The 21,381-nt window shown below is 36.0% G+C and overlaps 6 protein-coding genes across 6 annotated transcripts in view; 3 read left to right on the plus strand and 3 right to left on the minus strand.

The window, feature by feature from the left end:
• The window catches only part of Sobp (Sine oculis-binding protein), a 32,773-nt gene extending 30,846 nt beyond the window's left edge, over window positions 1-1,927 (minus strand). Inside the window, exon 1 of the mRNA XM_028304012.1 lies at window positions 1,850-1,927. Coding sequence (XP_028159813.1) covers window positions 1,850-1,927 — 78 coding nt within the window. The remainder of the gene's footprint in view (window positions 1-1,849) is intronic.
• Window positions 1,928-4,090: 2,163 nt separating this feature from the next.
• LOC114352403 (LYR motif-containing protein 2) lies at window positions 4,091-4,722 on the plus strand. Its single transcript, XM_028303999.1, has 2 exons — window positions 4,091-4,276; window positions 4,476-4,722. The coding sequence occupies exons 1-2, from the start codon at window positions 4,235-4,237 to the stop codon at window positions 4,695-4,697; spliced, it is 264 nt and encodes an 87-aa protein (XP_028159800.1). The 5' UTR covers window positions 4,091-4,234; the 3' UTR covers window positions 4,698-4,722.
• Window positions 4,723-4,914: 192 nt separating this feature from the next.
• Window positions 4,915-6,767, minus strand: S2P (membrane-bound transcription factor site-2 protease). Its single transcript, XM_028303998.1, has 2 exons — window positions 6,573-6,767; window positions 4,915-6,487 (listed from the first exon to the last, which is right to left on the minus strand). The coding sequence occupies exons 1-2, from the start codon at window positions 6,645-6,647 to the stop codon at window positions 5,078-5,080; spliced, it is 1,485 nt and encodes a 494-aa protein (XP_028159799.1). The 5' UTR covers window positions 6,648-6,767; the 3' UTR covers window positions 4,915-5,077.
• A 401-nt stretch (window positions 6,768-7,168) lies between these two features.
• Window positions 7,169-13,058, plus strand: LOC114352401 (transmembrane protein 39A). Its single transcript, XM_028303997.1, has 8 exons — window positions 7,169-7,527; window positions 7,607-7,879; window positions 8,060-8,199; window positions 8,750-8,848; window positions 9,285-9,504; window positions 10,408-10,573; window positions 11,044-11,180; window positions 12,779-13,058. The coding sequence occupies exons 1-8, from the start codon at window positions 7,285-7,287 to the stop codon at window positions 13,019-13,021; spliced, it is 1,521 nt and encodes a 506-aa protein (XP_028159798.1). The 5' UTR covers window positions 7,169-7,284; the 3' UTR covers window positions 13,022-13,058.
• A 1,026-nt stretch (window positions 13,059-14,084) lies between these two features.
• Window positions 14,085-16,091, minus strand: CysRS-m (cysteine--tRNA ligase-like protein, mitochondrial). Its single transcript, XM_028304007.1, has one exon. The coding sequence runs from the start codon at window positions 16,000-16,002 to the stop codon at window positions 14,470-14,472; it is 1,533 nt and encodes a 510-aa protein (XP_028159808.1). The 5' UTR covers window positions 16,003-16,091; the 3' UTR covers window positions 14,085-14,469.
• Window positions 16,092-16,381: 290 nt separating this feature from the next.
• LOC114352410 (cytochrome c oxidase assembly factor 5) lies at window positions 16,382-17,189 on the plus strand. The gene is made up of 3 exons (XM_028304006.1): window positions 16,382-16,622; window positions 16,710-16,805; window positions 17,040-17,189. The coding sequence occupies exons 1-3, from the start codon at window positions 16,512-16,514 to the stop codon at window positions 17,079-17,081; spliced, it is 249 nt and encodes an 82-aa protein (XP_028159807.1). The 5' UTR covers window positions 16,382-16,511; the 3' UTR covers window positions 17,082-17,189.
• The last annotated feature ends 4,192 nt before the right edge of the window (window positions 17,190-21,381 follow it).

Here is a 21,381-nt window from a genome sequence, read left to right on the forward strand (position 1 = left end):
ATACCATAATACACTTTATCTAGATCGAATTACTTTGTTTCAGGTTAAAATAAGAATATCGCGAAGGGTTATACTTTTGTTGGCGTAGGCTTACGATACGATAGGCGTAACATCAAATTAAAGCTCCTATGATTATTGTGAGTACTCGACCTTTTAGTCTCACAAAGTTTGATCTATTTAATAATCAAAACTTTAACCACAAACAAACCACAGGTTCTCGGTCTTTTTTGTAAGACTATCCATCAGAGATTAATCGGTCAACAGCCTGCATGATAAACCCGACACCTCGCGAAGCAATTTTTCAAACACCAGCAAGCGTGTAACCAGATAAACAATAATGAATCATCGGTGTGACTTACCGCTTGGCACTCCCGATGGATTGCATATTGCATCGCGTGCTGCCCCACGTTCCTTGTGCATCAATTTACCGATACACCACAGACCGATTGGGCATCATTGCGGAATATCAGCACATCAATGCATTACCAAATTTGCATTTAGAACGAAAATGTTTGCCGCACGCTCATCTTTTTCAGTTTCGTGACGAGTTATGAAAGAACGGACGGTCTGATATCGATAGGCAAACTATGTGATGGATAGACTTCATATTAATTTGACCATTATGTAGTTTGTAAATGGAAAGCATGAGGTAAAATTTAACATCATAAAGCCAAGCAATTTGCGTATATTCGCGAGCGGAACCATGCAACGTTAGAACGCGTGTCCGTTCTTTGTCGAGCGAGCATGCAGCAACTTCCTTGCGACCGATGCTCGGTTATTTACGGCGTGTAATAACAGCTTGAGTCGACATTGGAGGCTACTTAGATTGTCTATTATATTCATCGATGATCTAACTTCTGGCAATCGACAAAAACAGGACGTGTACGTTTATTGGTCCAGCAAGTTACCGTTCATGAAACGAGATTTTTCTATTCAAATTTTATTAGTTAGATAAATTTATTGGTGTCGACAGATACCATTGAAACTATTATTATCAGTGTCATCCAGAAATATAAAACTCGGAGCCGAGACGCCTGCTTGCCATTAATATGTGTAATAAAAAAATAAAAATAAAACACACTTAAGAATCTAGGTCATCTACGTGGATAATGCTATAAATTAAATCGACCTCAAACTCCCGCACAAATCGTCGCGGGTGTCCCATGACGTCACCGCGTGTGGACACCGCCAATGGGGTTATTGACATGTCAAACTATTTCCGTGGCGCCAAAATAAAGCGCGCGACTGCAGATCGCCGATCGCACGCACAGATACGTGATAGACAATTACTGTCGCCACATCACAACCAGGCTAACTACGAAGATAATCACATGAAAACAATAAATTGAAGCGTCGGCTTGTGGCCTGGGACGGTCTCGTGTTACGTTTTGAGCAAAGGAACGTCTAAAATTACCCGCACTCACACTCGCGCGCAGCCGTCCGTATACACGCGCACAGCAGCGCCGCCTATATCTATTATCAAAACATCCAGCGAGTCTGGTTACAGCGATCCGAGCGCGCTTCAGATATCGCATTACACACTTTAATGGCTGGAAAAGGCCTCGAAAACGTGATATTACACGCGTTTTATTGTGTATCGCGAAATGTAATTAATATCGTAACCGTATACTAGATAATTTATTCGGCGTAACCCCGGCTGAGCCTTTGTGGAGGCCCCTCGCGAGCGGCGCAAATAAAATATCGAATTTAAAAATACGACTCCACCGTCTCCTATTACGAGACGAGATGAAACAGGCCGGTTGCCAATAAGACGAAGTCGTAACTCGATGATGGTTTTCCAACGGAAATTCCCGTCAATGTCGAGGAAATGTTTGAAATTGTATCTTACCTTGATTTCTTCTTCGTTCTCCTTTTTCACTTGCGCCCTCAGCGGCGGGGATGGCTCAGTGGGCGATTTGTTGTCCATTTGAGCGGTTAAAGTCCACACTGGTACGAAAAATCACTAAAAGAAAGTTCGGAATATTTTTCGAAGTTGTTAAAAGTTCGTAGCGTAGTGCGGCTTGTTAGTTCGCGTAAACATTTTGCCCGCACGAGCGGCGGTTCAACCTGCGTTGTGCCCGCGCGACGATCCGTGCGCGACTGGCTCCGCCATTGGCCAGAGCTTTCGTCGCGAAACGGTAAAAGCTCTTTTCCCGCGTTCGCTTGGGCGGAGCTTACGTACTTGGGCGGTTGCAGCGTTCGTAGAGTTGCATAAAGTTATGTTTTATTTCATGATTTCAGAAATGGTTGTCCATTTATGCTGGCGTTTTGTAAACAAAATGAAAACAACCTACTTATACGTATGGACTATAAAAAAATCAACGTCTACTCTACTGTTAGATGACGGAATCTTGGCTGTAGGTAGGCTTAGGCTACCCAATAACTTAAGGAGCACAAAATATTGTGTAAGGAGCTTCAATTTAAGAAATAATTGTAATTTATCTTTTTCTATTAAGCAAGNCAAGCAAGCAAAGTTAGAAGGTAGGCTAGGTAGGCAGGTACTTAGACTTGATTTTACTGGTATTTAATTTAGCGATTAGTTCACGACTACTGTAAAATACGAGAGCAATGACTAGTAACATCTTTTAACTAATTAAGTAGATAATAATCTTGATGTATGCCTTTGATAAAAATGATCCTACAAGTCTCGGAGTTTCTTTGTCATCATTACCGAATTTACGATGTTAAATCGATCAAACTTTAATATTTTTAAAGTTCGCTTCCTACGGACGGAATTAGCTGGAGGAGTTTAATTAATCATGAAAGAAGCGCCATCTACCGATTAGAAGAATAATAACCCTGATGTTTTTGTCCTAAACTAAGTAGTCAATTTGGCTACCCTTGTCGTCATTTACTCTGTTTTTCTTCTATAGGCTAGAAATCGTAATGTTGCAAAAAATATGAATATGAAAAAAGTATTTATTTATTAAATACAACTTTATTTGCCGTCGTACCTACGTAGCGCTACTTACCTATCTAACTAATACTTTCAGTAAGCCAATGTTTTTGATAGTACATTATAAAAGTAAGTAGGTACACGGCAATTCTTGTGACGTTTACCACAGTTGATAACACTGACACTGTATGAGATAGTTAAAATATACCCACAGGATCGAAGATTTTACAGGTATCTTCTATCTGAGTAATTAAAATTAAAAAGGCGATGGTCTTAGGTGCTTGCTTGCTATCATAAATAACTTGAAAAAACCGAACTGTTTACGGTGGGAATCGAACCCACGACCATTCGCTTGGCCGGGCAAATGTTCCAGTTAGGAGTAAGTAAAGCAGCAACTAGCGTCAGGATAGTTAAAATTTCTAGTGTGGAATTAATTAAAATTAAATGAAGATTGGTCTCAGGCTTTCAGCTCAGTCGTAAAGTCGTAAATGATGATTGATGGGGCATCAATAGCTGCTTCGTATTTACATGTAGCGTCATCTATTGGTGAAATCATCCATCATCAAACCTGTGGTGGACGAACTGGACGACATAGCACATCGTGGGAGGGTTTATCATCAGCTGATTGCCTACAATAAGTTTGTTGGTAAAACGGGCGTCAGTAGCTATAAAAAATGTTTTTTTTTAGTTTAGTGAAACTATCTTAAAATCGATATTGAAAATATTTCGACCATTGATTCGGACTTTAAGAAAAATAAAAAAGTCATTTTAGGGCCTGCCGTCATTACTGTCAAACACAGACTGTCAAAATTACAGTGTTGCCAGAAGGTTACTTTTGTAACCTTTTAGGTTACTTTTGAACTGCTGTGGTTACTTTTAGGTTACACTAATGAAAAGGTTACTTTTAGGTGATTTTTCAGAAATTGTAGAATTAATATTTTTTACTGAATAACCTGTACTTTACAGGTGACAATTTAAAAATTATGTCATAAAGTGCATTTAAACTTGAATTTGATTTATTATTTGTTAAAAAAAATTAGTTTCAGCGAATGTTTTTCGATAATAAAACGCAAATCCATGAAACGTATTTTCCATCCATGAACAACCTTACACAATCATCGCCCCGCACCCCCCCCCCCCCGTATGAAGGTTACTTTTTTTATATTTCTGGTAATTTCTGACTAGACCCGACTGGCAACACTGCAAAATCAGCTGTTCTTGTTATTGTGCGTTTCCTGGGACATTATTTTCATAAAATGAGGAAGATAATTCCAGATTTCTGATTTTTATTATAACACGGCACATATAAGTCAATAATACAGATTATTGGACCGAGAAATGGCATCTAAATTACCTAAAACTGCATTGAGTTTGAAACAGGTAAGTTCACGATTCACGACCTGTTATTATTGTGAACTTGTGGATTAATAACATTATTGTTAGTTTCTTAAGTTGCCTGAGTTCTAGCTACAACTTTGTATGACGGCATTGCTATTCTCATATCATAGGAATAGAAATGATTTAGAGGTTATGGTAGGTTTATTGAAGATAAACAACTAATTTTGTTATTTATTTCCAGTTCCTCATACGCCAAGAAGTACTCAAACTATACAGAGAAATATTTCGCACAATTAAACTAGTGTCAGATGAAAATACGAGAATAGAATTGAAAGAATGGGCGCGTACCGACTTCAGGAACAATATGCACCACAAAGATGAAACAACTATCAAAGCGATGCTCCACTACGGAAAGAAGTCATTAAAAGATCTACAAAGTTCACTCGCATTAAGTAAAAGTTAGTTAGAATAAAAAACTTAAATTCTCATTAAGTTTTATTTGTTAAAATCACAAAATGACTATGACTGTTACATTACATTAGTTATTGTTAGCAATAATAAATTAATCTTAGTTAATAAAACAATATAAAAACCTATTGCTTCTAAATTGCAACTTAACTGTCTATTCCTTCACATTTCATTTTTATAGAGCTGGTATTTTAATGCTAATACTGTTCATACACATCAACTACATTACAATTATTAATGAAGCTCCAAGCTCACTTTTAGTCCCACGCTGTTATGTATTAAAACATACATAGGCGGACTTCAGACTTTCATAGGAATTCTTAATACCTACAAATTATTAGCTTCAGTATGTCCAACTCACTCACTATTTGAGTCTCAATTATCCACAAAAACTGTTTTATAAAACAAATACAACAGCACTGGGCCAGTAATGCCAGTTCCAACAACTATTGTAAAAACAGTGAAAAATGTAACAAAATCACCATTTTTATTCAAATACTTAGCTAGCATTTGAATCAAATTCCTTGCTATATGATGTCCATCAGTTCCATAGCAAGGTATAACATTTAAAAATCCAATGCCCATGGAAAAAATGAAAATGTACCTGAGAAGCTTCTCAAATTGAGATGGGGAAAAGAAAGAAAATATGGCCAGTCTAGGAAAATATTGATCAACAAAAACTGTCTTGTGCAAGTCATAGGGTAGTCCTAGGTAGAGCACAGGATTATTATCTTTTCGTTCAACTATGAGCAAGTATGTGTGGTTATTCAAGGATGGCCTCAAGCAATGGGTGTTTCTTGGACAGAGGAACCCTCCTCCTTCAGAACACTTAGTGAATTTCTTCTTAATCATGTCTCTTGGCTTCAGGCAAGAATATTGTCCTGGGAGGGCAGAGTCTGCTGTTTTGGGTTCCATATACTCAAAGCAAAAGCCATAAATATCATCTTTCCTGCAGCATTCCACTACATCATTTTCTTTCACTGTTTCCATCATAATCTCATCATTTTGAGCGATAAATTCAGCACTTGTGCAAATTCCAAATCGATCATGCGCCATGTGTAGACAGTACGTCCAGTCATTTATATTTTTAACGTCACATCCATTGACAGTCATGATTATGTCATCCTTATCTAAACCTCTGACATCTTTCAGAGGGGAATCATCGGTGAACCCTGTGACTCTTACTCCTACATCAGTCTCGTAAGCTATACTAAACAAAACTGGTGCTGAGAAAAACAATAGCAAAGCAACAAATGCTGTGGCAATGTTATGCCACACTCCTGCACAATAAATCCTCAGTCTTTTACCAATTGCTAGGCTGTTGAGATGTTCTGTGTTGAGTTGTACAAAGGCTATAGGTATGATTGTAAAAACATACACACCAACTGATATCAACTGTACGTCCTCTTGGGCAGCTGCCATGGCATGGCCGAGCTCATGGAATATGCTGCAAAACCCGATAGACAGGAAGTAGACCCAGAAGTCAGAAAGAGGTATATTTACCCCTGGCAACATCGCCTTGACTTCAGGCATTCCATTTATTTGTATAGAATCATAGAAGTGCTCAATAATGAACGACATAAGTGTCCATATAGCAAATGGCAGGAATAAACACACAGTAAACACATATCCTACGCTGAACCACTTCTTTAAAATACGGGACATGTTTTTACTCCATCTATAGATGAATCTGTTGAAGGCTGTAGTGGTCCAGGAAAAGTTGAAAATTCCAACTTTAAGTCCAGTTCCTTCCATGAAAGCGTAATACGGGTAGTGCATACAACTCTGAAAATTACAAAAAAATATTTTATTATTTATTTAAACAGTTAAATAATACAAAAAAACGAGAAAATTGACTACTGAATTGTACCTTGAAGAAGGCGTCAAAAAACCATATTACAACATAGAAGGCTAAAGCGAAAGAACAAAGTACTGTAAATGACATCTTGCTATTAACAAATTATTAATTTAAATAATAATATTATTTCAAATTACGCGTTAATTATGATTATTGTGCAAAGATAAGAAAACCGGCTCGTCAAAATCGATTGAAAACAAGATGTCAAATTTCCTGAAACGTCAATCAAAGTAAGGTCTCTTCGTTTCATTCATCTGAAATTCTAAAATAAACATCTAAATTAATTTTAAATGTTTACATTAAGGTAAATGGCTAATTTTCAATATATTAAGTTACATAATTCAGTACAAAATTGGTGCTAGTCATGAAGAAAGCACAAATGAATGCGTGCCTGACTAAATGTTAAGAAGTATTCTCTACCAGTTCCACATTGTATTATAGATTATAGTTGGTATTTCACCAAGTGGTGGAAAATATTCATGACTATTGCTATAATTAAAATCATAAATTGTTTAAAATGTAAATTAAGTCATATTGAAATTATTAGAAAATAATAATTACAATTCGTTTGCCTAAGCTTTCTTGTCATAAAGTTTATAAAAAAAATTGCCAATTTGACATTTGTTTGACAGTCGTCGTGTGATGAGTGGTGTGTGCGGAACGAAAATAATCCAAATAAAATACAAATTCGTAACACATTCTAAAACATTTTAACATGTGAGTGATGAGTTGTACGGAAAATGACAGTGGACCTTTTGTCGTATTCTTCTTACCTGCAGTTGTGGGCTGCTTAACCATACTCCTGGCTAGACGCTGGGCTAATACTCAAGTCAGTAGCTCATCCTCGACAGCCATCTCGCGGCGGCGTAAGATCATCAAGGATCCGCTTATCAAGCGACCTCTGCCACCGATCGCTTGTAAAATGGTTCCACCGATATCTAAGAAGTCTTCAGGGGTGTCTAAGAAGGTATTTTGGTTGGTGTTTATTTTTTGTTGAGTTGTTTANATTGTTTATGGTTGTCAACATGTGTGGTTTATGTGTGCAGGGTAGTGTGCCGGTTGTCGATGATGACAACGGGAAGCGTGGTCGTTCAGTCCGAGCGCCTACAGCGTGCGCTGCTGCGGCAGCCTTTGCAGAGCTGAAAAGCGACGGACCCCCTCCTCCAAAACACATCCCATTCCCAAACATCCCTCACGATGGGGTGCTGTTATTCGAAGTGATGATGTTCGTCTTCACACTGGTCGCCACAGGACTGCAGTTCCTAAATTTGTACAGGACAGCCTGGTGGCTACCACATTCCTTCACTAATCAGGCTATGGTGAGTTGTCTACATTGAAATAATATAGAAGAAAATAATAATAAACTCCTCATACAGAAGATCTTCAAATTACATTTTATGAAGGGAGAAATTATTAGATTTTCCTCATAAATTAGTTTGTTGCATTTTTTTTGCATTTTTTAAGTGTGATACTTAAATATTTTTTCATCTTTTCCGCAGAACTTCTACCTAATAGATCCACACCTGGTTGTGTTCATTGTGACGTTAATATCGAGGCGGTTCGTGATGGCAGCCACCTTGTCATTGATTAGGACAGTAGTCACAGCCAAGTTGATGCCATCCACTGTAGCGGCAGCCAGGTAATATAAATTTAAATGTATTTATTCCAGTATTACATAAAGATTTTAAATCTGAATAATAATAGCAAGGAACATGCTTGTGGTAGAAAGAAGATTTTTTTTCTTCTGTGCTTCATCTGCAATCAGTCTCGCGACTATAGGTGGATGAGTTGTAGTGCCCTTAAGAAAGAAGATTGCCTTGAATAATTGTGATTTGATTATGTGTGTTTCTGTGCAAATAAATGAATTTGAATTTGATTCTTCACTTAGCACCTTGCTTGCATAACAGTAATATAAGACAAACTGAATGATATGATAACCTTGGGAAAAAGCTATCCATGTATAATAGGAACACCAATATTAACATGTACCACAACTTTTTATTTAAGATTTTATTTCAATGTATTGCAATTTTTCAACTGTATTGAATAAATTATTAGAAAGAAAGATTACGATTTAAATAATTTTCACTACATTACATGCATTATTCAGTATCAAAGCTAGATGTTTGGGATTTTAAATTTTCACAGATGTAGGTTTATTAATGGTTTTACTTTTTATTTTGTTTCAGAATGTTTATACTGGGCCTGGTAGTGGGTATTCTGGCTTGGTGTGCATATTTCATTTTGCTCAAGCATCCAATTGTTAAATTATTCTACTTGTGTTATCCGTAAGTATTTTATTACTTAAGATCTTGTAACTAATCTCTTAATATATGGTCCATTTCGGAGGCATTAAATACATAATAATATCGCCAACAAAAGAACTAGTCAATGATACCTCCAACTGCATTTGTGACCACTAACTTGTCTCGTGTCTATATTTTTTTATAAGACACCATTTTATTGTCTAACTAGCTGTGCCCGCGACTTTGTACGCGTAAATACTCGTTTCTGCAACATTTTTCATTGTTGCTCTGCTCCTATTACTCGTAGCATGATGGTATATAGCCTATAGCCTTCCTCGATAAATGGGCTTTCTAACACTGAAAGAATTTTTCAAATTGGGCCAGTAGTTCCTGAGATTAGCGCGTTCAAGTAAACAAACAAACAAAGTCTTCAGCTTTATAATATTAGTATAGATAATATAATGAATATTTCTTTCAGAATAGTAATCTACGTCGTCCTGTTTGGCTTCCAATCGAGTCCATTGCTCGAACTGAACTCGGGCCCACCACCGTTGCACTGCTGTAGCCACGTGCCTTCGGACGTGCGTCAGGAAGCAGACACATTAAGGGAAGACTTCAACTTGAGGATCAAGAAAATATTGTTCAACTCGGTAGCTGGAGCGTACTATTCTAGTTTTATACCGTGCTGTTTTGCACAGGTGGGTCATCATCATAATAATATTTCTATGACATCATTCATTATCTAAAGTATTGCCTTGGGACCTGTACTTCATTATTTACTTTGCTCCATGAAGCAAGTGATGTTACTTTTTTACTTTGTCTAGGCTGCTAGGCCACACTCTGTTTTCATCAAACAGGATTCAATATGATAGAATGTGACTAACCATTTATTTATTTAGTAAAGTTTAATATTAGACCACATCACAATGAACCGTTAAAATTATTTTATCTATTTGAACAGGAAATAACAAAACACATTTGAGGTTTGTATTTAATTACGAGTAGATATTGTTATCTCACTACATACAGTTAGGGTCATGGAGCCAACCAATCAGTAGCAGTAGTCACAAAAAAATTATACAGTAGTCTGTTTTTCAACTTTCCAATACTTTAGAAAATCCTTTCTTTACTGTACTGTATAGACCAGTGGTTCTTAACCTTTATGTCATGAGGGACCATTTTACCAAATTTCTGTCTTGTCAGAGACCACCTCATAATCGGTCAAAACCAGTTTGACTGCAAAAATCAGTTAAAAGTGGTTTTGACCAAGGTGTGCAAGTGCACTTCGTGGACCACTTGGAATGCCTCCAGGGACCACCAGTGGTCCGTGGACCACCGGTTAAGAACCACTGCTATAGACCAATCAGTGACAGTTGCCTTTTTTGAAATAAAGGTAATAAATCTAAGTTTCTAAATAGTATACTGCACTCATTTCTAACATAAATTTTCATTATTTTGAAAAAGTCAAAAAAACGTGTCAAGTATTATTTGATAAGTTAACTGGACGGACTAATTCAAACTTGCTTATTTACCCAGGAAACAACCCTATTATTTAAAGTTTAAACCATATTCTTATTAAAAAGTTTACTTATTATTTCCAGTCGTATCTCTACTACGACGTGTACGGCGCGTCGCAACAAGTAGTGTTCGTATGGGGCTGTCTGTTCGGCCGCTACGCGCACCAGTTGCTACCAGCGACGTATTGTGACGTGTTGCACCGCTCTGCGATACATCTTGGCAGCTGGCGCCTTCACAGTACTAGTATAGGTGCGTTAATTACTTACAATACTTATCCACACCTTTATACCATGTCTTATGCAAAACTAAAATCATTATCAAAAAAGTTAGTGTGTTCCCGTTGGCCCCTACTGGTGGACATAGGCTATGACATAGAGGAAAATTGTATGGTTGCACAAACTTTTTTCCCGATATCCGCCAGATGTCACATCAGCACCAATCGCCGCCCCAGGTGCCAACCCATGCTACGCCGCCACTGAGTAAGGTCCTGTCACTTGCTAGTAGCGAAGACAGTGGCGCCAGCTGGTGAGCGCTAAAGTGGTAGGAGGACTATCGCATTTGCACTCATCAAGATGGCGCCACTGTAGAGTAAGGTCCTGTCAATCGCCAGGGGTGCCAACTGTTAAATATAAAAACGATAGCCCTCATTGAAATAGGTTGTCAAAGACGTGTTGCGAACTTTTTGGCTACTTTGGGTAACACAATTTTTTTTCCCTTAGAACCTAACGTGGGACTGTGGATATGCAGCGTGCTGTGGTCACAAGGCGCACTAGCCTCGTTTCAAGGCCGCACGTACGCCGCCGCCGCGCCCACGGTCGCTGCGCAGCCCAATAACAGTGGACACGCGCGGTTCTACGTAAGTACACCATAGACCATTGGTTACGAGACTATTCCCACCTCTCGTTCCCACCACTGCAACTCCTGTGTAGCCAGGATCTACAGCTTGACCGCCACAAAAACCCAACCAATGAAGGTCAAGTTTGTCCCGGGGGAAAGTTAAACTGTCATTGGACCCGCAACGAAATTAATCAGAAGAACATAGGAGGAGTTCGAAATTAAGGTTCGACTTCCCTCCATTGCAAAGCGGACCATTGGTTCCCAAACTTATTTGAGCCGCGCCCGCTTTTGACCTTACGAAAAATTCCGCGCCAGTCAAGATTATTTATTGGTCGTGTCGAGCAGTCTAGAATGCATTCTCTCAGCGGTCGCAGGTTTCTTACGGATAGCCCGCGCCCCCCTTTAAAGGTCTTGGGAACAAATGCCATAGACAATGTAGCATGCATGGACCCGCAGCGTGCTGTGGACGCGCGCGCTTCTACGTAAGTACCATAGACAATGTAGGGTGATCGCTATAGTAATTAGCCAATACATAGTTATTGGCCAACTTGCCTAAAATGAAAAGAAACAAGCCTAATGGAAGTTATTAAGAGAGGAAAAGAGACAAATTATTTTCTGAGCAATATGCAGTCCAATGTAGTGAATATTTTTGTCTCTTCCTTATTAACAATCCAATATACGTATGTATGTATTTTTTAGTATCGCCTGTTATTTAGCATTATTACTGTTTTTATTTTATCAGGATATACCGCTTAGTTTAAAAGTTATTACGTTTTCTTTACAATATGTAATTGGAAGAAAAAAATTATATAAATTTTTTTAAAAAAATCTCAAAATTTTTTGACCTCTTTTTTGTCGATAAAAATAGGTCTAGTTTCATCAATTTTCATATGTACACTTTAACGTGACTCACACTGTATATGCCAATAACCATGTATGGGCTAATTACTATAGTAATTAATCACCCTAGCATGCATGGACCTGCAGCGTGCTGTGGTCGCAGGACACGCGCGGTTCTACGTAAGTACACCATAGTTCATTGGTTCCCAAACTTATTTGTGCCGCGCCCCCTTTCGACCTTACAAAAAATTCCTCCAAAAAACATAGACCTGCCCCCATTATTTCTGTGCCGGTATGCACAATATTCATATCATTCATACGGTCCCCTACCATGGCACAATTTACGAATGCCGGTTGATAGCGGCCTGCATCCAGCGAAATCCTACTACCTTTATGAGGTCGCCGGTCCACCTTGTGGGTGTCCTTCCTACCAATGCTACAATAAACAATATCATAGATAATATAGATATACCTTTTTAGCTATACTCGTATGCAGTAGATCCAAATTGAAACATACAGGATGTCCCAAAATTAGCATGTCACACTTGAAATTAGATAAGAGAGTTCTCGTGATAAAGATGACCCACGCTGAACTGTCCCACCAAACTCAATGACAGGGGGGCGCTACCATCGTTCAACTATATGGTTTCCAACATGGCAAAAATCGAAACCAGCGATCCGGTACTGACGGTGGCGCCCCACTGTCAATGTCATGCATAGGACAGTTCAGTATTTTGGAACTATATGGTGATTAACCTGATGTGTTTTTGTTTACAGTCTGTGTTCATAAACCCATCCACGCTTCTGTGCCTGCTACTAGTCCTACAGCTGGCCTTCATCGTGCTGGAACTATGCCTGCTATTCAGTTCACTGGCCTGGCACAACTTCATGTCGATCCTCATACTGCTCTTCATCAACTACTACACACTGTTCAAGATGATGCGCGACTACCTCGTCGCGTGGAAAGTTTATAAGGCGGAACATATGATACAAGACAAAAACGCATCGCATTCCAACTGAGCGCATCAAACAAAATTACAGGCTGAGATCAAAACAATGGGAAGATACAGTATGAACTAATTAGGTCTTGCTGCACTTTATCGAACCGGTGAGCGAGATAGAGTTAGCTGCAAGTTTAGTGCGAGAGTAGTTAGCGGTTAATAGTTGACGCGTCACAATGGATTTGTGGAGACAACAAAAATTACAGTACAATCTCGATTATCCGGATATCCGATTATCCGGACTCATTCTTCAGTTTCTAATTACCGATTTAGGGTCTGGACCTATAAAAACGGAAGGCGCCGCCACCGTACACGGTATGGACTTCGTCTTAGTTCATTGTTAAATGAAATGGATTAATCCAATTATCTAAAATTTAGATTTCTAAAATATGATGTATTGAAAACTCTTTCTATCGTAAAGTTATTTATTGTTTGATTTTACTTTGAAATCGATTATCCGGATTTTCGATTATCCAGAACACCCCTGGTTTTAATTGATCCGGATAATCGGGATTCTACTGTAATCATATTTTTTACCATTGTCGCTACTCTGACTGGTGGGGACAACGGGAATAAAAAAATAATAAATGTAATGTAATTAAATTCCCACCTGTGGGAACAACGGGAATAAACACGAAAGCGAAGTAGTGTGCATGCGGACCTAATTTATGCGGCCCACTTTCAAGACGCTAATGCAGTATCTTCCCTTTTTGTTTTAATCTAAGCCCACGGCTAATGTTCGGGTCTAGTCATTGAAACCTGCATGAATATCAGCCGATTTGTACTTAATCGGATGCGCCTCACTATTGGTTCGAACAAAGAAACTCAATTGCGTTATGATTTGAGAAATTATATAAGACTGACATTAACTAAGGCATTCTTTTAACTGTCCTCTCAACGTTACACGTTAAATAGTGTGAATAGAACTTGAACTAAAGTATTTGAAAATGAGAACAATGTAAACATCATAATAATATATACTTGCCATAAAAGCTTTTGTATTTTATTTAAATAAAATAAATATAGATTTGTAATAAGCTTTCACTTTATTTTATGTAGGTGTACTTATGTCACTTAACATTATTTTGTACTTAATAAAATAATAATACAATAACTACTTAATATATTACAAAACACCACTAAATAAAATATACATTTGTTTGTACAGATACATTGGCATTCTTTGTCTAGGATTTTAGACATTTAAGGCTTAGTTGCACCATCTAACTATGACTTATTTTGTTGTCTGAATAATCAAAAAATTTTCATTGCTTACATTATTTCACATTATCTTGTAGGAAGGATTAGGTAAATCCTTTCATTATCAAAGAAAGATATTATGAAACAAATTGAGGAATAAAAAGTACTTTTTGTAATATTATAAGAGAGCTAAATAAAAATAACAAAGTCATAAGAATTTCATAGTATACAGACAGGGAACATAGTATACAATGTATGTAGAAAAAGTTATTTAGTGAAAACCCAGGAGGCTGTTTTACTACTGTCATTGATCTGGATTTTTGATGATTTCATTTTATCTCGTACCATGTCACAAGCACTAAGAAGTTCTTTGTCTTTCTTTGCCAAAGCATTTTGTCTGACTACATGTCTGAATTCAACCAACGTGTCAATGAGAGAGTTTGACACCTCATTCTGTGCAGTTTCATTCAACGTCAGACCAAACTTGGTCAGAAAACTCGTCACATATTCAGCTATTAAAATTATGGGAACTGGGTAGTACTCTGTTGTATGCATTTTCATAATTTTGTTTGTACTTGAAATTAAACTGAGCACATTATTAATACATGAAGCAGTGTCAAAATCTGATTTCAAAAATTCCAAGTTTGCATCTTCTGCTTTCTGCAAATCATCTAGCAATTTGTCTCTGTACTCCCCGCTCTGTGTGGCATTATTGTTCACATACACAAGTACATCTTTCAGGAAGAACTTGAATTTTTTCAGTGTTTCTTCAGCTGTTTTCATGACTTCATCGCTATATTCCAGGGGGTACCTGTAGTTAGACATAAGGCATGCCATTCTAAAGGTGTCTGCACTGTACTTTTCTAACAAGTGTGGTATGGAAATTGTGTTCTTTAGTGATTTTGACATTTTGCTGTCTCCTTTTACATGGAGGTGTCCAACATGGATCCAGTAATTGGCCCACTGCTGGGAGTTGTGGTAGGCACAGGACTGTGCCTCTTCATTCTCATGGTGTGGGAATTGCAGATCTATACCTCCTGCATGAAAGTCAATTTGTGAACCAAATATTTTGCTGACCATCGCTGAGCATTCAATGTGCCAGCCGGGCCGACCCTCCCCCCAAGAAACAGGCCAAGACGGCTCACCTGGTTTATGACCTTTCCAGATTGCAAAGTCCATCTTGTTTCTCTTGTAATCATTTGAAGGTTCACCTGACTCCTGCATCCTTTGTAATTTCCCATAGGATGGATACTTACTTGTGTCAAAGTACACAGATCCATCTGGAGTAACATAAGCCATACCAGAATCGATTATTTTTTTAATAAAACCCTCAATAGAACTGATATGCTCCGATACTCGGGTGATTATAAGAGGCTTTTCGATGTTGAGACTGGCCATATCGAGCCAGAATTCGTGTTCAAACTTCTTCGCGACTGTTTTAAAATCCGTTTTAGTGTCGTTACCTTTTTTGATAATCTTATCGTCGATGTCGGTGACTCCCATGGCTGTGACTAGTTTCATGTTGAAAAATGATTTGAGTATCCTTTGAATGATGTCTAGCTTAACGTAGCAGCTGGCATGCCCTATGTGGGCCGAGTCGTAGACGGTGGGTCCACAAGAATACCAGGTGGCGATGTGAGGATCGCTCAGGATCACAGGAACTTTCTGGTCGGCGACACAATTGTACACATAAATACCCGTAGGATTCCCGTACGGCATTAGCCATTTTGTCTCTTTGTAAGGTTTCAAACTACAAACGTGAGAGAGATTTCTACTAAATACTGGTAATATTTTAAACATTTTGAAGAGTTAAAAAACAATCATTGCGACTTTTGAACCGTGTAACAAAATACAATAACATCAAAATCAAATGACAAATCAATCAACCATCATCATCACGTCACAAGCAGCTGCTTGTCAAAAAAAATTTTTTTTACGGCTTTGGACAAAAAGACTTGAGCGATTCCAAAACAGCCATTACCATACAAGACGGATGAATTTCTGTTTGTTACATTTTTACTCTATCGAGCGCGTATTCTCCTTTAAAAAAATGTGTTTATACTATTAGTAATTAAAGTATGCTATGTTTTTTCCTAGATCTACTATAATAATCTCGAACTAAAATGATAAAATGAAAAGGTCCAAAAATATCTGTGCGGCCTGACTGATTTGACGTTTGCTGTCAGTGTCTGAGTGTCAGTCAGCTGTTTTTGACGTAAAACTGAATTGTTCGCCCTACACAATTTGTCAACAAATAAATTAGGTTTTCTTGCATTTTAGACCATTGTAAACTTGGTAATTGAATAAATATGGTCACAACATACGCTCCAGATGAAATTGGGCTAGTGGACAAGTCGCCCTGTGCTGACATTCGAGCAGATCTCAAGATGTGTTTACTAGCCAGCGACTGCTGTAAAAAGGTTACTATTCGGTCTATACTTTCGTAAATATAGCAATAAATATAGAAATGTTAGTATTTTTGCAACATAAATGTGTAATTGTTACAGAATAAAATGACTCCACGAGAGTGCTTACGAGACGGCATAGTACCTGATGAATGTGCTCAGTTGCGGAGAACTTTCTTCGAATGTAAACGATCCTTAGTAAGTATTCAAACGGTGTGAATAAATAACATTTATTTATAATTTATTAAAATGTGCCGGAAATTATATTCATATGTAGGTAGCCATACTAAAGTATGTAGGCTAAATGTAGCATGTTTGCAATGTAGCTCTAATAATCTAAGACTCCAGCAGGATTCAAACTCATACAATTTTCTTACTGCTTATTGACACATCAATCTTCTATTATTTAATAATATTATTCTTTATTTTTAGCTTGACAATCGGAGAAGATTTAGAGGTCACAAGGGCTACTAAATTGGTAATGGTATGTAGGCAAAACAAAATAGAATAGATTTATGTTGTGATTTTGATAAACCTTGTAAATATTGTTCAGTTCAAATAAAAAATAATAATTAACATACATATTTTTAAATTTATTACAACTTTTGTTTGCTCGTTTGCCTCCTGTCCCATTAGATAATACTTTTACCTTTATTAATAATCAAAACAAGCAATAGCAGTATTCTAAGTGCAGAATTATCTGCCTTATTATACTGCACTTCTTACTAGAAACTACGTACTTCTACGTAGAATCTATACTAGAAATAGAAATAACAATAGAAAGTAACTCTGTCTGTCTTGCTTTCACGTCTAAACCACTAAACCGATTTTGATGAAAGGCATAGAGATAGTTTGAATCCCGGGAAAGGACATAGGATAGTTTTTATCCTGGTTTTTGAAACAGGGATGCGTGCGATAAAGTTTTTCTGTGACAGACAAAATTCCACGCGGGCGAAGCGGCGGGCGGGAAGCTAGTTATTTCATATGTTTCACGCGGCTAATCCGCATCACAAGAAAAAGGCAATTCGCGGGTTACACGCATGCCGGTTTGTTTGGCTGCGGGCACAATTACGAAAACTTTCTGCACCACAGGAAAAAGGTGTTAGGTTGTTAAATAAAATAAAGTCCTTTTCATATCATTTTATTACAAAAATAATTGAAATTCAATTAAACAATCTATTAATTCTATGCAAGGAGCTTAGCCCTTATTGCAAACTAGCTTTATAAGCTAAACAACGAAACCACCTAATATTAGTATTAGCCCATAATAAAATCTTTAACATCTAAATTCCATTCTCTATTTTTGTATTCTGACAAAACTATGAAATCATTCTGATATTCGAATGCATTCAATTAACTATTATAGAATTAAAATCGCGTTTTTACCNTAAATTTTCTAAAATGCATTCGAATATCCTTAAACTTTTAGGTACACTTAACAGCAAAAGTTATACATTCTTTTCGATTTTATTTTTCGTTGTTGCCGGCTATTATCATTATTTATTAATATCTTGGAATATACAAATATAATAAAGGTATAAACTCTTGTTTTGTTGAGGATTCCTTTTTACACAAGTCATGCAAAGTTCTCATACAAAACTGTACCTACCTATATTAACAGTTGTCATTCCATGGTATTGTAGGAATTTATTTTGGGTAAAGTTTTTATACTATTCAAGCATTTTATGATAGGATTTTAAAGTTTATATTAAGCAAGTACAAATACAAATCAATGAACTATTTGGTGTTAATATGTTCTAGTAGTGATACTTTATGAATTCAGGCAACTTGTTGGTATATTTATTAAAAAATAATCAATCAAAGATGTAAAATGTAATGTTAAACCCATAAAAATGTATTGCGAGACTTTGATCACGTAAACGCAGATTTCTATAGTAAAAGTCCACTTTTGAGTATCACTAAAAAAGGCGACATTCTATTATAATTTTATTTGATCCATAATAAGAAATTAAAAATAACGTGGATTTAAAAATTATATTAATTGTTTATACACGTATATTGCAAGCTTTCTGTTTAGTTATCTATAAATTGACTAGAATTAGCACCATAGCAAATAAACTATAATAACAATTTTTAAAATGTAGCTTTAACAACTTTTTCAAACATATTAATTCAACCCACTAGCCTCTTAAGGTAAGCTGCTATCAAGACGTCTATTGCTTTTTATTCTGTAAAAATTTAAGATACATGGTAAAGTATATTGTTGTAAAGCTACATTTCCGGGTATTCGATATTATGGACTGGTTGTTGGTCTGTATTTAGTAGACTACGACAATACAATAATATGTATTGTTATGGCACTTGCAGTCATTATAGTATTTTATAATATTTGATAAACTTATTTTTCAGAATATAAACTTACATACTTTCAGAAGCCAAACATTATGTGCGCACTTTAAATCTTAATAAAATGTTGAACATCATACATTATCCTTGGTCATCCAAAATACATGTATTTTTTTAAATTATTGAATTAAAAATCGCATTGATACGGCCGTGATAAGACAGTTTCCTTAATTTTTATTATTTTCCGTATTGAAGCAGATTATTATTAATAATTTGAAAATTGTAATAAGTGTTGATTGATGAGATTAAAAAAAATACAATGCGATTTCTAAATGAAGTTGTTTCTCATGGAAGATGTCGAATCTAATACAAATTACTTACATTCTTTGGTATCAAGTAACATCAAACATTTTTTTTGACCCATGACTTACATAGATAGTTTTACTTTCATAAATATCAATATAATATTATGATTTGTGCAGATCTATTAACTAATTTAGTGTATAATTAATTACATAATAGAACTTTTTATATTTATCCATAAAAAGTTACAGTAAAATTTTATCTTTATTTATTTTTATTATTTCTATTAATAAAAATCTTAAAGCAGTAGCGTCATTATTATAATATTTTCACTTTGTTCTTTATAACGTAAGTGATACCTTTAATATAATTTTAGGTATGTTATCTATTTTGTTTCAATCTAGTTAAAATTAATTCTAGACATCTAGTTCATATTTAATAAAAAAAACTTTGAAATAACTTTACTTTCGCCTAATTCAATATTTTTTGGATTGATTTCATTCTTTTTTAGCATCGAATGAAGCAATTTTGATAACTAAGTAAGTAGTTGCGTGAATATTTCATGTCACTAAAATAATTAAATTTTTAGAATTCAATTTACGAACACTATAAAGATTATAATATTGAAAAACATAATGCTAAATTACATAAGTACCTAATATTGTAATTATTTCTTACATAAAATACCTCCCCACTGTCACGGATTTTCTTTAAAGATTGTACCTGCTTAGCCTGTACAGACTATTCGTCATACAGTAGAACGCCGATTATCCGAACGCCGATTAACCGAATCGCCAATTATCCGAATCGGTCCTAAGCGTAATATAAAAAATTAAAACCTAGTAATTTTTGTTAGTTGTATTGTAACAAGTTGAAACTCACAGGAGTTTAGATATTTTTCAACTGGGCGTTGTTGTAGAACTCTAAACTCAGTTAATAAAGTTTATTCTATGTGTGACAGTTCGTTTTTTACACGTTTTTTCTTTATTACCAGTCTATGTCCGATTAACCGAATTTTCGATTATCCGAATCGACCCCGGTCCCAATTAATTCGGATAATCGGCGTTCTACTGTACTTTTAATTTTATGAACCCTTTTTTCATGTAAGAAGTAATTACAATAATAAAAAATAATGTCTGATTTTTACATTTTTAAAATAAAATGTTCAAAAATCTTTCGGTTAGTTAGACATTAAACACTGAATATTATTATCAATGAAACTGTATATTATTTATATTTATTACATTATAATTTAGAATATTCTTGTCCGTCAAACTAATAATACAAAGCAAGACATTTGTTAAGTAATATTCGATGCGACTGTACTAAAGTTACAGTATGAAATGGTGCGTATATGTCAAAAATATATTCTTATGAAACAAATATATAGAATGATATGTATCACAAGATATGTAAGGAACTACGAGTAAAACTGGATCGAAAATAATGACAGAACGTATATGTTGTACTCTTCTCTTTTGGAAGACAAGCAATATTACGACATACTTTCTATAGAAATATCAGTAACATAGCTTCTTTATAAACCTGCTGAGGTTCTTTAATAACCTCTGGTAAGTAAAACCTTATTACAATAATAATCAAATAAGCCTAGAATTTTTGATTCCGCAGAAGGATTAAGATTTTTAAGAGTGATGACTCATCGTAATGACACTCATTGTAATAAGGTTCTGTTTTAGCATAAACCGACTCTTTACAATGTATTTTAAAACAACTAAGATACTTAAACCGCACTTACACATCAAAAGACAAATAAATAATTATTGTCAATTCTTCATTCTGAACTTGGCAGTGAGACAATCGAAAGGAAAATATGAATATAAGCGTGCACGATTTTAGGTAAAGACACATTGCTAAGTGGCGTGGGTGTATCTTCGATTTGCCAAAAGTCGAGTCGAAAATTCGTTACAAAACCAAAAAAGTACTTGTAAATGCGTTATTTTTTTATTTTTGTTATATATGAATAACATGTAGTATGGAACTCACAAACGTGTGACGAATATATATATACTGCACACAGTACCTTTACCTTTAGATTTAGATGTACCTACGCAGTCAAATTCGCCGGAGACGTAGCCACTAGGCAAATTATAGTCTGCATTTAAACTCTTAAAGGAAAAGTGTGCATGAAAAACAGTAATCCTAA

This window comes from Ostrinia furnacalis, unplaced genomic scaffold, assembly GCF_004193835.3.
Source record: "Ostrinia furnacalis isolate ACB-3 unplaced genomic scaffold, ASM419383v2 OfSCF1351, whole genome shotgun sequence".
Taxonomy (NCBI): Eukaryota; Metazoa; Arthropoda; class Insecta; order Lepidoptera; family Crambidae; genus Ostrinia; species Ostrinia furnacalis.

Coding starts and splice junctions, on each gene's coding strand:
- LOC114352403 (XM_028303999.1), top strand. CDS start 4,235: ATGGCATCTAAATTACCTAAAACTGCATTGAGTTTGAAACAG. Junction 4,277..4,475: donor CTGCATTGAGTTTGAAACAG/GTAAGTTCACGA, acceptor ATTTATTTCCAG/TTCCTCATACGCCAAGAAGT.
- S2P (XM_028303998.1), bottom strand. CDS start 6,647: ATGTCATTTACAGTACTTTGTTCTTTCGCTTTAGCCTTCTATGTTGTA. Junction 6,488..6,572: donor TTTTTGACGCCTTCTTCAAG/GTACAATTCAGT, acceptor TGTAATTTTCAG/AGTTGTATGCACTACCCGTA.
- LOC114352401 (XM_028303997.1), top strand. CDS start 7,285: ATGAGTTGTACGGAAAATGACAGTGGACCTTTTGTCGTATTCTTCTTA. Junction 7,528..7,606: donor CTTCAGGGGTGTCTAAGAAG/GTATTTTGGTTG, acceptor TTATGTGTGCAG/GGTAGTGTGCCGGTTGTCGA. Junction 8,849..9,284: donor TTATTCTACTTGTGTTATCC/GTAAGTATTTTA, acceptor TATTTCTTTCAG/AATAGTAATCTACGTCGTCC.
- CysRS-m (XM_028304007.1), bottom strand. CDS start 16,002: ATGTTTAAAATATTACCAGTATTTAGTAGAAATCTCTCTCACGTTTGT.
- LOC114352410 (XM_028304006.1), top strand. CDS start 16,512: ATGGTCACAACATACGCTCCAGATGAAATTGGGCTAGTGGACAAGTCG. Junction 16,623..16,709: donor CCAGCGACTGCTGTAAAAAG/GTTACTATTCGG, acceptor TAATTGTTACAG/AATAAAATGACTCCACGAGA. Junction 16,806..17,039: donor TCGAATGTAAACGATCCTTA/GTAAGTATTCAA, acceptor CTTTATTTTTAG/CTTGACAATCGGAGAAGATT.